Source organism: Rhopalosiphum maidis, chromosome 4, assembly GCF_003676215.2.
Source record: "Rhopalosiphum maidis isolate BTI-1 chromosome 4, ASM367621v3, whole genome shotgun sequence".
NCBI classification, from domain to species: Eukaryota; Metazoa; Arthropoda; class Insecta; order Hemiptera; family Aphididae; genus Rhopalosiphum; species Rhopalosiphum maidis.
This window is the reverse complement of record NC_040880.1, coordinates 15,170,317-15,186,654: the sequence shown is the minus strand read 5'-3', so window position 1 is coordinate 15,186,654 and position 16,338 is coordinate 15,170,317. Positions and strand designations below refer to the sequence as shown.

At 24.9% G+C, this 16,338-nt stretch overlaps 1 protein-coding gene across 1 annotated transcript; it reads right to left on the bottom strand.

Moving 5' to 3' along the window:
• Nucleotides 1–3,869: 3,869 nt before the first annotated feature.
• On the bottom strand, nucleotides 3,870–7,281 carry LOC113549896. The gene is made up of 3 exons (XM_026951408.1): nucleotides 6,483–7,281; nucleotides 4,868–5,091; nucleotides 3,870–3,993 (listed from the first exon to the last, which is right to left on the bottom strand). The coding sequence occupies exons 1-3, from the start codon at nucleotides 7,279–7,281 to the stop codon at nucleotides 3,898–3,900; spliced, it is 1,119 nt and encodes a 372-aa protein (XP_026807209.1). The 3' UTR covers nucleotides 3,870–3,897.
• Between the last annotated feature and the right edge of the window lie 9,057 nt (nucleotides 7,282–16,338).

Here is a 16,338-nt window from a genome sequence, read left to right as displayed (position 1 = left end):
ATATCTATCATCGCACTTTATTATAAATTGTATTGTTGTGAATTAAGATATTATATGCATAGGTACCGTAATATATACCGTTAACCAATTTATGCATAGCAGTAATAGTTGTATACAAAGTAAAACATTAATTCAAGAAAAAGTTATTACAATTAAAATATAGAATGATTAATAGTTATAAGTACCTACTCGAAAATAAATGAGAAGTTTAAGCCAGTTAAATTTTGTCTCTAGAACATAGAAACAAAAACACACAGGGAAACATTTATTGTCTTTATTCTTTATCACAAACGCAAGGAAACATTAACAAAACAGATAGTAGCTTTCTGTTTCATAAATCTTTTTAATTTATAAATAACTTTGTTTTATTATTATAAACCAGCCGACAAACCCAGCTTTACCCGAAAAAATTAAATAAATATCAATAAAAATATAAATTCACATTAAGAAAGAAATGTTATTAAAAATCTAAATTAAATAAACAAATATAAAACTATTTTTAGTTTATTTAGTCAATATAATGAAAACTCTAGATACTGAACACTCTCAGTTGCTTAAATGTTGTCCACTTGTCTCCACGGTTACTATTATATACTTATTTTCAATAATTATTTTTGTAACTACCGCTAAACTTTTTGTGAATGGTTATATTTATATTTACTGATGTAAGTATTTAATTAATCACACGCTTTGTAATGTTTGGTTGATCACCAATATCAACAATAAATTTCTACTATTTTATCTATAAAAATGTTTTTGTTTTCTTGTAAGTAGGTATATAGGCACATATGGTATTAGAAGTACCTATTGAATTATTGAATTAATTTAAATAATAAAATACTTGTACCAAAGTTAGGTATTGTTTAATGAAAATATAAAGCCAATCTCTGTGATTGTTAGTTTTGTTATTAAATTTTGTTTGCTCAAAATCATTTTATTGTCGTTCCCTGTTATTTTTGTATGCTGCATTATCTAATTTAATCATGCAGTTTTCAATGGAATATATAGAGAAATAAGGTACATAATTTTACCCTACCTATTATAATAAAACAAATATATTATTCATAACATTATTACATTAATCATATTTTTTATTAAATTTAATTGAATTAGTGTAGTAATTTATTGAACTTGATTAATATTTAAATTGTTTTGTACAATTTTTGTTTGCTAATTAATTTTGATGCATGAAATTCACGTATGAAATAAATAGAAATTACAATTATAAAATTATAAGATTTTTGAAAACGTAGATATTTACATGTGTATATGTAATATGTATACATTTTTATTATATGTTTATAAAATAAATTATCATATAAATATTGTTAGTAAAAAAAATATTAAAATGATACAAAAAATACGACTGTTTTGCATAATATGGATTAATATCTTCACCCATTTATAAAAAAAAAAAAAATTTAATTCCTTGTTTACCGGAAACTACCTTCACATAAATTAACAAACTACCCAAATGATTTAAAATATTAAATAAACACATAATAACAAAGGAACTCAACCTCAACTAACTGCGCAAACTTGAACTATAATTCGTCCATCACCAGATGTGTTCTTATTCTGAAAATAATATATAAGCCTAGAATTCTTAAAGCTCGTAAAGAACAATCATAGATATATCGATATTTTTACTTGTATACAATACATAAATAGATAAATACATAACCTTAGATCATTTACATTGTATATTATCAAAGCACATACCTAAAGAATAAATTGAGATAATTTTGACATTTTAATTTGATATTGTATTAACTAAAATACTACAAAATAATTAAACAAATAATATATACGTATTAAGTTAGTTAAAATGTTAAAACCCAGTATACAGTTTAAATTATACATACATTTTAAGTAAACCAAAATGCATGATTCTCATTTAAAATAATTCAACGTTCTAATCAATATAATCAATTCATTATAATCTGAACCAGGATCATGAGTCATAATAATGCCAATCAGCTTAACAACTTGTACAAGCATTATTTGATTTTATTCAATGTTTAAAAAAATTAATAACTAGTTCGTTATAATATGCTATATATAGCTGTATTTTTAAATAGACCTTTTAATTTAAAAACTCGTGCTGAATCTAAATAAATGATTAATTACTTATGATGATGTACATTGATTTTATTTTGGAAGCAAAAATATTGGCTCTACACTTTTAAAAGTATCTTTTTAATTAGGCAAACAGTTCTTGTTTACTCGTATTTGATCTTTTATTTACTTATTTGTTTAATTACTAAAAGCACTACATTTTAACAGTCTTGGTTAAGTTGACTAAAATTTTAAAACATAAATTAGTTTTACAATAATATTATATAATATATATTTTATTTATTATTATAAATATTATAAATTAGTTCTTTATTGTATATAGAGACCTTTATTTCAAATAAAAATAATGTTATTCACAATAGCGTAATTTATATCAAGCAATCAAAACTTTTTTACAATACCTATTTAAAATTCAAATTAATTAATTATATTAACTTAAGTGTACCTAATCGTTTTAGATATTAAAGCTTTTAAATTTTTGTTCGATAAACTTTCTTTTTCATCATTATTTAAGTTGTTAAAAAATATTTTGTTAATCTTTGATTACTATGCTAAAACAAAAATCTTACAATCAGAAAATAAATATTTAAATTAAATACTTCTTCTAAGAATAGAAGGATTTTATAAATACCATCGTAACGTATTTAAGTTATAAAAATTAAGATACTATAAATAGCTTAAAATATAACATGAGTAACCAAATAGAAATTTTGAGGAAAACCAAACATTATTTAACTTAGTTACATATTCAATTAGTTATGCAGAAAACTTGAAAAATAGTTTTATTATTTAGTAGATGTAATATTAGTTCATAGTTTATAATCAAGGAAAACCAGAATCATTTTCAAACAAACCTTATAACCTTAATTAACCTTTACTCTTGTATTATGGCTCATAAATAAAATATGATTAAATTTTAAAGTTATGTTTGAAGTTTTGAATTACAAGATAATACCCCGTTTAAATCTAATGTCATCAAAAAATAAATACAGCAATTAAATTAATTTTTTGTGAGAAAAATAGTTATCTATTTTATATATTTAATAAAATACAAACATTTTTAAATATACTTGTATAGAGAAAACTTATACAGCGAATGTTAAAATATTTCCATATTTCGATTTTCAATACTTATTCTCTTGTAAATTCACATATGTATAACAATTTTTAATTGATGTTTGTTATTTTTCATAAGTTAAACTAAGTATATATGAAAGCCTATGTTTTATCAAAATAGTAAATTAAATAGTAAAAAGCTGTACTTTTTGGTTTGAACATTGTATCTACAAATTATTAATAAATAATTATTAATTCAAACAATATATTAATACAGCTTATATTTTAAAACTGTTTTCTCTTGCTAAGTTCTTGTACTTAAAATTTAAAATTATTATTAAACAAAATATAAACTTAAGAATTTAAATTATAATAGAAGACTAAAATATTACTAAACAGACAATATTATATACAAGTATAGTGTTAATTGTTATCAATTTTCGTTACATGATATATTTTCTAGTTAACTCACTATTTTAGATTTCAAATATTTCAACACACTTTAAATAATTCTCCCTATTAATATACTAAAAAATATTAGTTTAAATTAATTTAAAAGTTTTTTTCTATCGTTTACAAATATATCGCAGTTAAATGAATCGCATTCAACTAAACCGTCAATGATTAAATTAATAACACACAATATTGTTTAAATACCAATGTTCAATATGTATTATTTATAGAATCATCTGAACTGTTAATTATGAATATATTATACGCTGTTTGTGTAAGTACTTATTATATACACTTTAATTATTATGTTTAAAATATGTCCGACGGCAATTTTAGTAGGTTACCAAATATTGAATTACCCATAAATGAAGTTTCACCAGGGTGTTGTATCGTTTGCATTAATTTCTATAAAAATACATAACATAAAATTTAAAAAAATATATTATCTATTATTAAAGTTATTTTATGTAGATCCCTCGACACTCGATCGAACAAGAGTGTTGGGGGGGGGCAACATGAATTTGCTCCACAGATACTTTTAATTAAACGACCCAATGAGACATTTATGTTTTAATTCAGATTTAATTTAAAATTGTTCGAAATTGTTTTAAAAACAATCTAAAGCCAACTTCGTATACAGTATATATATATATATATATAGCATATATATGTATATCGATGTATCGTTATATATATATTATAACGATAAAAGGAATAAAACAATATTTTTTAACTGTTCTAAAATTAAGAATTAAATGTTAATCAAAATCACATTAATGCAAACGCGATAATTGATCGTCGAAATTTCGCAATACAATTTTTAACTTTTTTATCTATTGTTCTGCAAATTATTTCAAACATTATACATTTTTCAATAAAAACTTTTAACTTATACTTTTTATATTTAAAACATTTTTCAAATCAGTTTGAAAATATTATAATTAATTATTCAATCCCCGAGTTGTTATAATTGTGTCGTGGTCCCTCCGCCAGTTGGCTCTTGGCCAGAGCGTACAAAGCTAGAAGGGTGGACGGCCCAGAAAATATATCGATGACTAAAAATAAAATAACACGTGGAATTGGGGTTGAAATCACGACCCTTCGTGCCGTTTAATATTAACGTGTGTGAACACTGTACAGTCGCGATTTTAGAAATTTAATATCGATGCATTTCTATTTGGATCAATGCAAGTAAAGTAAGAGCAAATAATGTGACAATGTCAACTAACTAGAATATTTTATAAATTATAATAATATAATGTTATACGTGTTACTGTACCTGTATCACTTGGATGACGAATACACCAAACATTAAAAATGACATAGTCATTATTGAACGTTCAAATGTTGGTTCTAAGATCACAGAAGAAAGCGATGGGTTTTTTTTATTCTCTTGTTTCCTCTTGTTATTTAATAAACTTGGTAGTTCAATTGAATTACGGCGACGTCGACAATTAAGTTTCCTATTGAAAAATGTCCGTTGAAGTAAATTTAACAAATAATCTGTAAAAGAAAATATATAGTAATAAAATACATTACAGAAATATATAAAACACATATTAGGTATCTGATATTTATGGAAATACAAAATTTTAGCATATATTATCGTCTAGTTTATTAGTTTAAATCTTTGAAAAATATCATGGTAGTTTTAAATTTATGTGATTGTGTATTTACAAAAGAATAGTAAATAGTAAAAAAAAATAACTTGGAAAAATTTCAAATTCCCATGTCAAAATGCCAAATTCAGAATGTATAGAATGATAATATCCATATTAAGTTCTAACACATAACAATACATTATTTATACATAAACTACTAAATTTGATTTTACCAAAATATTCAAACAGAGTACATATTATAAGTAATTTTTTTACGGGCAGTGTTTTAGTATAGGATTAAAATCTGGGATAGTACAGCTGTAAATGCACTCAAACCATTTAAAATAAAATAAAATCTGTTTATGTAGTTAAATATAATGTAGTACCTACCGATTAAATTTATTTACAAAACATTTGTTATACTATGTTTGTGAAAAATTAAATTATCGGTATAATATTAATACCGTGGAACTTAAATGTTTATATAAAGACATTAATGTCACAGTAAAATAATATACAAATTCATTTTTTTGTCAAATATTCCTGCATTATCCTACTTCTTCCAAACCCATTGATACGAAAACAAAAAAAATATACACGAGTATATATAATGCCTAAGAATGAAAAAAAAAATTAGACAAACGCTTTTAATGTATATTTAAATATAAGAAAATTTAATAAAAATTCTAATATGAATGCTTAAATCTTAAATAAAGATATTATATTAATGTATAACCAAAATTCTAGTTTATACACAATAATTTTATTTAAATATTGATTTTGTTGTTATTATTATTATTATTATTATTATTATTATTTATTTATTTATTTATTTTTGTTAATTATTTTTAAACTAACTATATATTTATGATAAAAGCTATACTTAAAAGAGATAGATCAAATCACAGATCATCTGATTGATATATTTATGAGGTGCTTGATCCACTTTTTGATTTATATAAATAGAATATATTAAAAATTATCCATAGTTGCCTATCTAATTGGTAAAGATAACTCATAAAAATATATTAATAATAAAAATTTAAATACCTATTTTTAAAACTCATTTAATTATCTTCTTTCATGTACCTACATTTAGCCCTGAAAATAATTGTTTTGTAATCATAGTATACGTTCATTAATAAATATTATTGCAGTTAACTTTACAATATTCCTAAACCCTTTTAAAGCCCTACTTTTTTTAAATTTAGAAAATATAATTATAAGACGCATTCACTCTAAATTATTATAATATTATTATCATAGTTAACATTCTAAAATCATCAAACTTACGTATCTTTTCGTATAATTGATTTCGGGCATTCAACAGGTACCCGAGTATCACCTTGGTCACGGCGTGCGGACGTTTTTGATTTTTAAGTTGGTCTCTCACGTCACTAATATCGTCTTCATTCTCGTTCGAAGCACCTCCATTAACTCCTGTATTAACTGTGACTTCTTCGTTAAGCGTCGATTGGTCTTCGTTATTATCAACGCTATCAATTTCTACATCACGATCATCATTGTCATCTTCGACAGCAACACCTGCATCTCCATCTTCTTCTTCTATGTTTCCTCCTGCTTCTTCTATGTTTCCTCCTGCTTCTTCTACGTCTCCTCCTGCTGCTTCTACATCTCCTCCTTCTTCTACATCGACTTCTTCTTTTACATCTACTTCTTCTTCACTGGTTTTATCATCGGAGTGTTTGATAGTAGAATCAGTATCTTGTGTGGTAGTCATAATATCGGAGGATTTCTCTGCAGTATTAGTGTTTCGGCCGCCATCTAGTGTAATTTTCACGTATTCCACCGAATCGTCTCCATCGCTCCAGTTTTCTGATATTTCAGTGTTGTTTTTAGAATCATCTTTAGGTTCATCGCTTCTTACGTGAACCCCACACGGCATCGTCACATTCAACAGAGAACTTCCATTACTCGTCAACGTACACAACCGGACCCATTGATCACTTTCGTAACCGCAAACGCCCAAATTTTGGGTAACACAAAACACCACCGCGGTTAATAATAGCAATTTCACTACGACCGCGTGGGTCGTTTTTGACAACTGAAACGATGAGCAAAAAGACGACATCGTGTGTCTTGTCATCGCTGAGAATGCGTAATCGTAACCGAATCGTGTGCAGAATAGTTGTTGAAGTTTACGGAAGAGTTAAGACGATGTTAACGACAGGAATTAAAAACCTGCCCTAATTACCGTCATTTCAAGAAAAAAAGCACAGTAATTGTTGTTTAATTAAGCCACATGGAACGTGTCAAACTGTACACATCACAACTGTTGAGTACTCCGCATATAGTTATACCGTTGTATTAATTATGAATAACTCGCGGACGGTTGCACGAGCTCATGGTAATTTGCATTAAAAATATTTTAGATTGGAGCACTCATTACCTCGGACAGTTATTTTGTGATTAATAGAAAAAAGTATTATCATTATACTTTTTCAAAACGGTGATATTTTTACTGACGTTGTTTCTAATTTCATAATTTAAAACTGTATATTTCAAAAAGGTTCTACATACTATACAATATATACATATTAAATATTGAACTAATAGTTTTTTGTTAATGATAATTTAAAAGTTCGGATAAAATTAATTTTAAATAGTAATCTGCAATATCTGTGATGTAAATTCAAATGCTCATAATATTATGTATAAAATAATAATAATAATAATTCGTTCAATATTTCATACATTTATTTCTATCAATTTAATCAAAGAATTCTGCTGAGACTTTTCTTTCACGAAAAATATATATATATATATTCTGCCTAGGATAAAGAAATTAAAAATGTTATCTGTCACAAAAAAATTTTAAAAATTCTAAAAACACAAAATCTTTGTATAAGAATATTTATCGTCCAAACACAAATAATTTGCCAAAACAATGATCGATTTTCATCAGATAAAACGTCATCCATTCAAAATAGTATACTTCTTGGTTATAAATATATTTTACGTATGGCTTATAATATAGGCGTCATCTACGTGAATAAACAAACATAATTACATATTGGTAGGTAGGTATATTATGTTATATAATACACACTGTACTCAAAACATGAGGATGGTATACTATTATTTGATCGGGATAATACTTTGTCCAATGTATATATTACATGCAAAGTAATTTACTGTTTTTCCCCTAGTTGTTATTTATAGCTGTACGCTATAATTTATCGTAAATCGGAGATTATACAGTAATATTTAGTAAATAAATTATTAACTATATTATTAGGTAAATATGAATTGCTAAGTAAAATTATTAACCGACTAATTAAATGAAATCGGTTTTTATAATCAACTTGAAGAATACCATAGAAAAGCATACGTATACGAGACAAGTAGACAATAAATTCGTTAGTTACATTAAATCGTGAAATAAATAATTTTGTTCTTAAATGTAATATACCTACTTAAGATTTTTTTCTAATAGAAAAAATACAATTTTAACGTTTCAAGTAACTAAACTGTCGGTTGTATATTTTTTCTATAGTTGGTAAACTAGGTATTAGTGGTTTGTAATTTCTCTAAACGTAAAAAAAAACTACAAAAAAACTTAAGAAAATATACTAATAAGTACCTCATTACTGAATTGTTCTTCAAATGCGTAAATTTATTATTGTTTTTAAATTATATTAGTAAAATTTGTACAAGAGGTACTATTCGATAATGTTAAGGAAAGCAAAACGAGAAGAGTTCTCAGCATCTATTCTTTGAATCCATTCAACTTTTGAATAAAATCATAATGATAAATAATTGAAATACCTTGTCTAAATTAAATTTAGAATGTATTATAATACTTAATTTTTTATCTTCAATAATCATAAATTACATGTAGAACAAACTAATATGTTACTACATTAATTTGAAAATCAATAAGTGTCACTGTGTAATTTTTAGTTGTGTGAAACAATTAATTGTTTTAACTATAAAAATGTTATTATATACTTTATTATGCATATTACATTAAAAGTAGTTTCATAATATTGGTATAACTCATACAACAGTAAATTCTTAGAAAGTTTTATTTATAATTGGACGAGTTGTTTTAATTATTTAGTAGGTAGTTGTACTGGTTGTAGTCATAATAATATAACAATAAATACATTTATGACAAACTTTGCCATTTGAATGTAATTCCCCATAGTTGATCGAATAAGTACCTATAGTAAAACTTCATCAAAATAAATCCATTGAAATTATAAAAGGAGTATTTGTATTGTTTGAAATTAGATAAATAAAAAATAATTATCTCAATTTATGTAGCATAAAAAGCATCAACATCTCTCAAATATGTGTAGTGAAAATTAATGTAATTTTGCTTGTAACAATATTTTTGTGGACAAAAGTTTCAATCAATTTATAATAAAAAAAAAACTATAAGTTAAGTTAATTAAGTTATTTTATTAATACTAAATAAACTCAGTTTTACTGAGTATAAAAAGTTATAATTCGAACTGAAATAAAACGAAAATAACATTTATATTTTTATTTATTCTATTAAGTAACTATAATGTAATGATTAATATTCGAGCAAAATAAATTATGATTTTATTACATGTCTATAATCGGTATTTAAATACAACATGTAAGAATTTCCAAAAAATCCTAGACTATTTTAATATTTTGTAAAAAAAAATGTATTCTATAACTCTATAATCAACTCTTAATCTATTAATCACAAGACAGTCAGTAAGGCAATAACAATATTTTCAGCCGTCATTTTGCATTCCATGTTTATAAAAAAATAAATACTTATTTATTTATTTAACGCCTGAAGCCTGAAAGCATTAGAGTATACAAATAATTACTTATAATATATACTAATTTAAGATTATATAATATAACAGATACTAATAAGAAATAGATATAATTAAAAATGTGCAAACAATAAAGTATACAATTAGTTATACTTCAAAAAATCAAACATAAATGCCGATTGTTTAGATGCAGAATTATAATTTTCAATTGAAATCCAAATTAACGAGGTTATTACAGCACCTGAGCATTCGACTCTTAGGTCCATTATATATGACTGTAAGATCGAACGTGGAATGACTTATAAAAATTAGTTCCTGACCTGGTATAAAAATAGGGAATTGTCCAACCTATTTTTTCGAGTATCTCTAGACAGTGAATGTTATTGTTTAAGACTGAAAATAAAAAATACATCATTACCTAAGCTTACGTTTGGAAGAAAATATGTGTAACCCTAATTTTCCTGCATTTCCTTCTTGGAGTAGTTTATTTCAAACTTATAAGATAAATATCTTGAGAAATAAGATTGCACTGTATCTATACGATTTATATAATTAAGTTGAGATCGGTTCTAAATTATGAACCCGTGCTCTAGATTTGAGCGTACAAGAGAGCAATGTAAAGATTTGAGACATTGGATATTTTTAAAATCATAGCAATGACGTCTGGTAAACCCTAACACGCTCATCGCTTCACTCTAAATAAATGAAATATGTTCAGAAATATAAAATCATAATGAGAATATTCACTGTTAGAATATTACTGTTAGTTATTCTAAAATTATTTAATTCTAGAATTAAATCAACTATTGTGATGTTATACACAAATTATATTTTTAACAATTTTTAGATAATTTAAGATGTATAATAGAATTAGTCCTGATAGCATTTTTTCTATATTTCTGCATGCTTGCATATTTGCTCTTTTTCATCCTATTAATATGTTTTTATATTTTTTTATTATATGAATCATTAAGTAATATCTTCTTTGCATCTATTTGTTCAAACATATTTATTAATTCAATTTTTTTTTTATTTAAATAGGTATATATACCATTAACTTCAAATTGCCGTTTTATTATATTTTTTTTAATCTTCATCATTCTCAAATTATTCTCTTAACATTATTAGTTTTAAACTCTCTCCGCTGTTCAAAAATGTTTTTGTCCCGCAACAATATGGTTTTCACAGTAACAAAACTACTGACGTCAATCATTAACCGTTATAATATGTTTCAAACAATGCATTTTAAATTCCTTTTCTAATAATCGATAAATTGGTGTCATGTAATATTATACTGAGTACGACTTTTTTTTCGAAAAAAATTGTTTTGTTCCACCTATGTAAAAGATCTTAGAATCTTCGAGTCCATTGTGATTGTTTTATTTAAACTCCATGTATTGTATATAAAATATTTCCTTTTGCTCAAATGGCATGCAAATACAATTACTCCAGTTTTAGCAATTCATTTACATTAAAATATCTATATAGGTATTTGTGCAAAACTAGAATATGCTTCAATTATACTAGAAAATAAAACATTCAAAACCAAGACCCAGCTCTCTCAAGTTTATAATAATGTTTATGATTTTTATGTTTCCAATTTAAAATACATAAAGTTTCCTTATTCTAATAATTACTACAATATTATAAATAAACTTTTTATATTTTACCCCCCCCCCCCCGAAAAAAATTTAAACTATTTAACTTAAATGTCTTTACACAGTATTAAATAATATTGTAGATTTAACTAATTGAACGTTTAAATTTCAAAATAAATTCTCATAACACTAGACACAAACTGTTCTATTTCTACCGAAAATACCGAATAAATATACGTTATTCTCCCCATTTAACATTTTAATGTCCTTAGGAAACTCCATAAAAAATGAAGATTTATTTCAATCTTCACTTAAAGATAATTATACATGTACTCACTGATTTTTATTTTTATGTTCATTACATACCATGTATGTACATGTACCTTGATGTATACCTTTTAAATATTTATATATCTATGTCTTGTATATTTAATGTGTAATTGGAATTTATTTCCGTAATAAACGATATTATTATTAGTCTTTGTGAACAAAATACATACACTTAAAAATTATATTATTCATTTACAAAATAATTTATATATTATACCCCCTCACACTGGTTAATGGTTATAAAAATATTGTGTGAATGAGTAATATTGAGTATAATATTATGTGCTTACTCATGCTCAGCCGTGAGTCGATGTATTTATAAATTTACGCGGACTGTAATACGAAATATATGCGCTAATATGTGTTTTATTAAAATGTGGTTATTATTTAAGTCGATAGATATAAAAGATAAACCATACAAACTTTTTGAATCCTGTCATTCCTATCTAAAAAATAGAAAACAAGTTCAAATTTATAATACACTACTAATGGCGAACTAATAATCACTAATGGAGTTCCCCGAGGCACAATACTATCTCCTATCTTTTGTTTAATATATGTAGTATAATTAGGTAGTTTAAATTTAAATATACACAGCAAATTATTTTCATGTGCTGATGACACGGCTACAATTATATCCAAAACTAATTGGAAAAAGTCTTTTCAATACGACAAATCTAATATGTCTATTATCAACAAATGGTTTTTTAAACACAATTCAAAGCTAATTATATGATAAAGCTAAATTCATAACCTTTACAGGGGACAGAAGAATTCAATCGTTATCTTTTTAAGAAATTAAAATATATAAATCAAGCTGTAAAACTAAATCTGAAAATGATTTGTGTGATATAATTTTAAAAACAAATAATACTAAATATCTGGACGTCATATTACTCAAATTTGACCAATATATGAAATGGGACATTCAAATACAAAAACGATAGCTAGATCACTTTTATAACAATGAAATAAAATAAAACTTGTTTTATCAATATAAAATAAGACATAACAAATAATTTTTAAGACATGTTTGTTAAGTACAGCCAGAGCCGTGCCGTTAAGATTTGGTGCCCAGAGCAAAATTAAAAAAATTAAAAATATTCACCCCTACTTTATTTATTATTATGCATTTTAATTTTTTTGGCGCCCCTTTAAACCATGCGCCCAGGGTGCATGCCTCCTAGGCCCGGCACGGCACGGCTCTGGGTACAGCCTGTACAACTATCCTTTAACATCGCCTCTCATTAGTTTCTATATACTTAGGAATGATTATACAATAAATATCTTAATTTATTAATTATCTACCTTCACACAACTGAATATACAAGCTTATGATGTAGTACTTAATCATATTTACACAAAATATGCATTTCAGAGATTGTTACATGTTAAATTTGTACACACAATTTAAGGCTCGCATATTAATAATTAGACTTTATGTAAATTAAAATATTATGTTTTAAAAAACCAATAATCGAACTATATACAAAAATAATACACGGACTTATTAATGCTAACATAAGTTATTAAATATGAACTTTAAATTATTACTGAAAAACCTACAGCAGGTGTTATATGTAATTAATAAATAAAGTATTAGTTTCATGCCGATTTCCTTTACTATTATAGTCTTCTTTTTTTTTGTTTTACAGATTTCAGAGCATAACATAATTTTCACCGTTTCATAATTTCTATAAGCTTAGGAATATTACTCGTATAATTTCGATTATTGTTCATACATTTATAATTATGACAAAACCATGTTTGAAGTTCACAATCCTCTTTTGTATTTGCGATTCTATAAACGTTTAATGAGAATTGTTCTAAAACTAAACCGTACTAACTATAGACATAGAACAAAAACCAATAATTGCAATATACATAACTTTTCTTCGGGTGTTCAAAAACTTTAAAAATTAATTACACGTTCCAAATTTTAAAATATTTATTTTAATGAAAACAATATTTTATTAATATAGACAATATGTACTAGATATAAAAGAGCTAGGACTCACACAAACGAACTTGTTCAATTTAACTCAATATCATATCAAAGAATAAATACTTACAAAAATATTCTATCTTTAAAAAGACAACAAAATATATAGACCTGAATACAAGTTTACTATTATCATTTAATATTAAATGTAGAGCTTAAATTATAAAAATACATATAACATTTTTACGTTTTCAATCTTTCTAACATCTAAACGTTATAAAATGCTAATGTTTAACCTTTAACGTCAACGTCATTGTATACTACTTTCAAATTACATTCAATTGTTCCATTTTAACGTTATTTTAATTTTTAGTTTTAAGTTCAAACCTTAATAATAAAAACAAAATAATTGTAAACACCGATGAAATTATCATAAGCACTAAAATGAATCAAATAACATAAATTCAGTAATAGGTATATTTAATAAAAAAAAACAACAATAAAATCATTCAAAAAATTGTAACTGACGCAATAAAAGTTGGCCAATTTTAAATTGGTAATAATATGATACCTTAAAAGTTAAAAATTAATAAAATTGAAATTGTCATTAAATTAATAATATAATATGCCCTAAATATATAATAATAATATAGGTACCTAAAAAAAGAACAATCGTTTTTTTTAATAACATTATCTGTATCTAACTATTTTTTTTATGTTAATTGATATAAATTGATTAATTGTAATCAAATTGTTTTGTTTTTCGTTTATTGATTTCGTTAAATTGTTTGAAATGTTTTACGTTATAAAGTTATAAATAACCTTTTGAAGCTCAGGTTACTTAGTGTATATAATGTAACTCATGAAACTCACGCCACCTTGTTGCACGTAAATTATGCATGATTAATTAAAGTGCCGGTGAAAATACTTTTATAATAATTGCAATGAAGAAAATATGTAGATATATTTAAAAAAAATATATTCAAACTTTAGAAAAGATTCGTTTAATTGGAATTTATTTAACGATAAAAAACAAATGAACACTGCCTACCGTTTTAAATAAATAATTATGTCATAAAAGGTGTGTTTAGTGTTTACCATGGTAAGTTTTTAAAGAAATCGTGTGGACCATGTTAAGCATCTAGGTCATTTATAAACACGTGCCCGCGGTAATATGCACATTTTAAAAACGAGTGTAAGTTAAATCAAAAAACTGAAATCAACGTTTGAAATTCGCAGTTAGTATGCCTGTAATAAAATATTAAATTAACGCACGAGTAGCACTAATCGTAAGTTTCTGCTAATTCCAGACCCGTTCGTGTGTAAGATTATATCATGCAATGTTCGTCAGAAAAACACATGAAATGATACATTTACTTGTCACAGATATTTCTGCTTCTAAAACTATGCGTGAAAATCCTCCCACGCGATTTAAATAAAACAGATAGAGGTGCTTTTTAAATTATTATCTTTTATTAAAATATATAATATATAAATTTTATATTATTTTAATTTGATCTTTTCAAGTTCAACTGCTGTTATTACAAGCTACCTATATATTTAAAATTTAATTTATTTTTTTTTTATAAATGTATGACTCATTTCTGCCTCCATCGGAAGACAGATGATTTTATTTAATTGGCAGGTATATAGCACTGTTTTGGTTTTTCCCCGTATTTCATATACGAGTAAATGAAGACACTGTTAATAATATGTGTTTAGCAGTTAGCTGTGTTCCGCCAATTACACAAGTAGATGGTTCACAAAAATATATTTTATTTCGATGTTTATCATATAATTTATACTTTCAATATAAACATCGAAATATTGCAGGCAATTTATTAGCTATAAGTGTCTTGGCACAAAATGTATATACCCGCTATAAATTTATGTTGGGATTAATATTTCAATATAGTTTCGATTTTCTTCCAATTTCATGTTAAATGTGTTTTAAGTATATTCATTATTCGTTGAAGATTACTTAATACTTTCAACACGAAGAAAATATAATAAGGTGAATATTTATCTTTTGAAAGAACCTTGAGTAGTTGAGTAAATTAATTTATTTAACTTAACACCTCGGCGTGTTGAACGGGCTCAGACGGCAGTAAAAAGAAACGATTTATTATTACATCTATACAGACTATACGAAGCTTATTTTGTCCCCATAAAATTTAAGTATTTTCTTCCGAAGATAATTACTTATATCACTTACAGACTACAGTAGGTACAGGCGATACAGCTGTGATCAATCAGTATTATTATAGTAATGATATACCACAACATAATAATGTTATGTATCAACATTAAATCTAAAATAAAATATTTAATTTATTTCTAAAAAAAATCTATCTTAATATTGTTTTATAAAATAAAAAATAAAAGAATTTTAATTAATTTAAAATATTAAATGCTTAAACCTGTACAGTGTACATTTATAGGTAGGTAAAATGTAATTCACACATAATAAAAATATATTTTAAGTTGTAAGAACT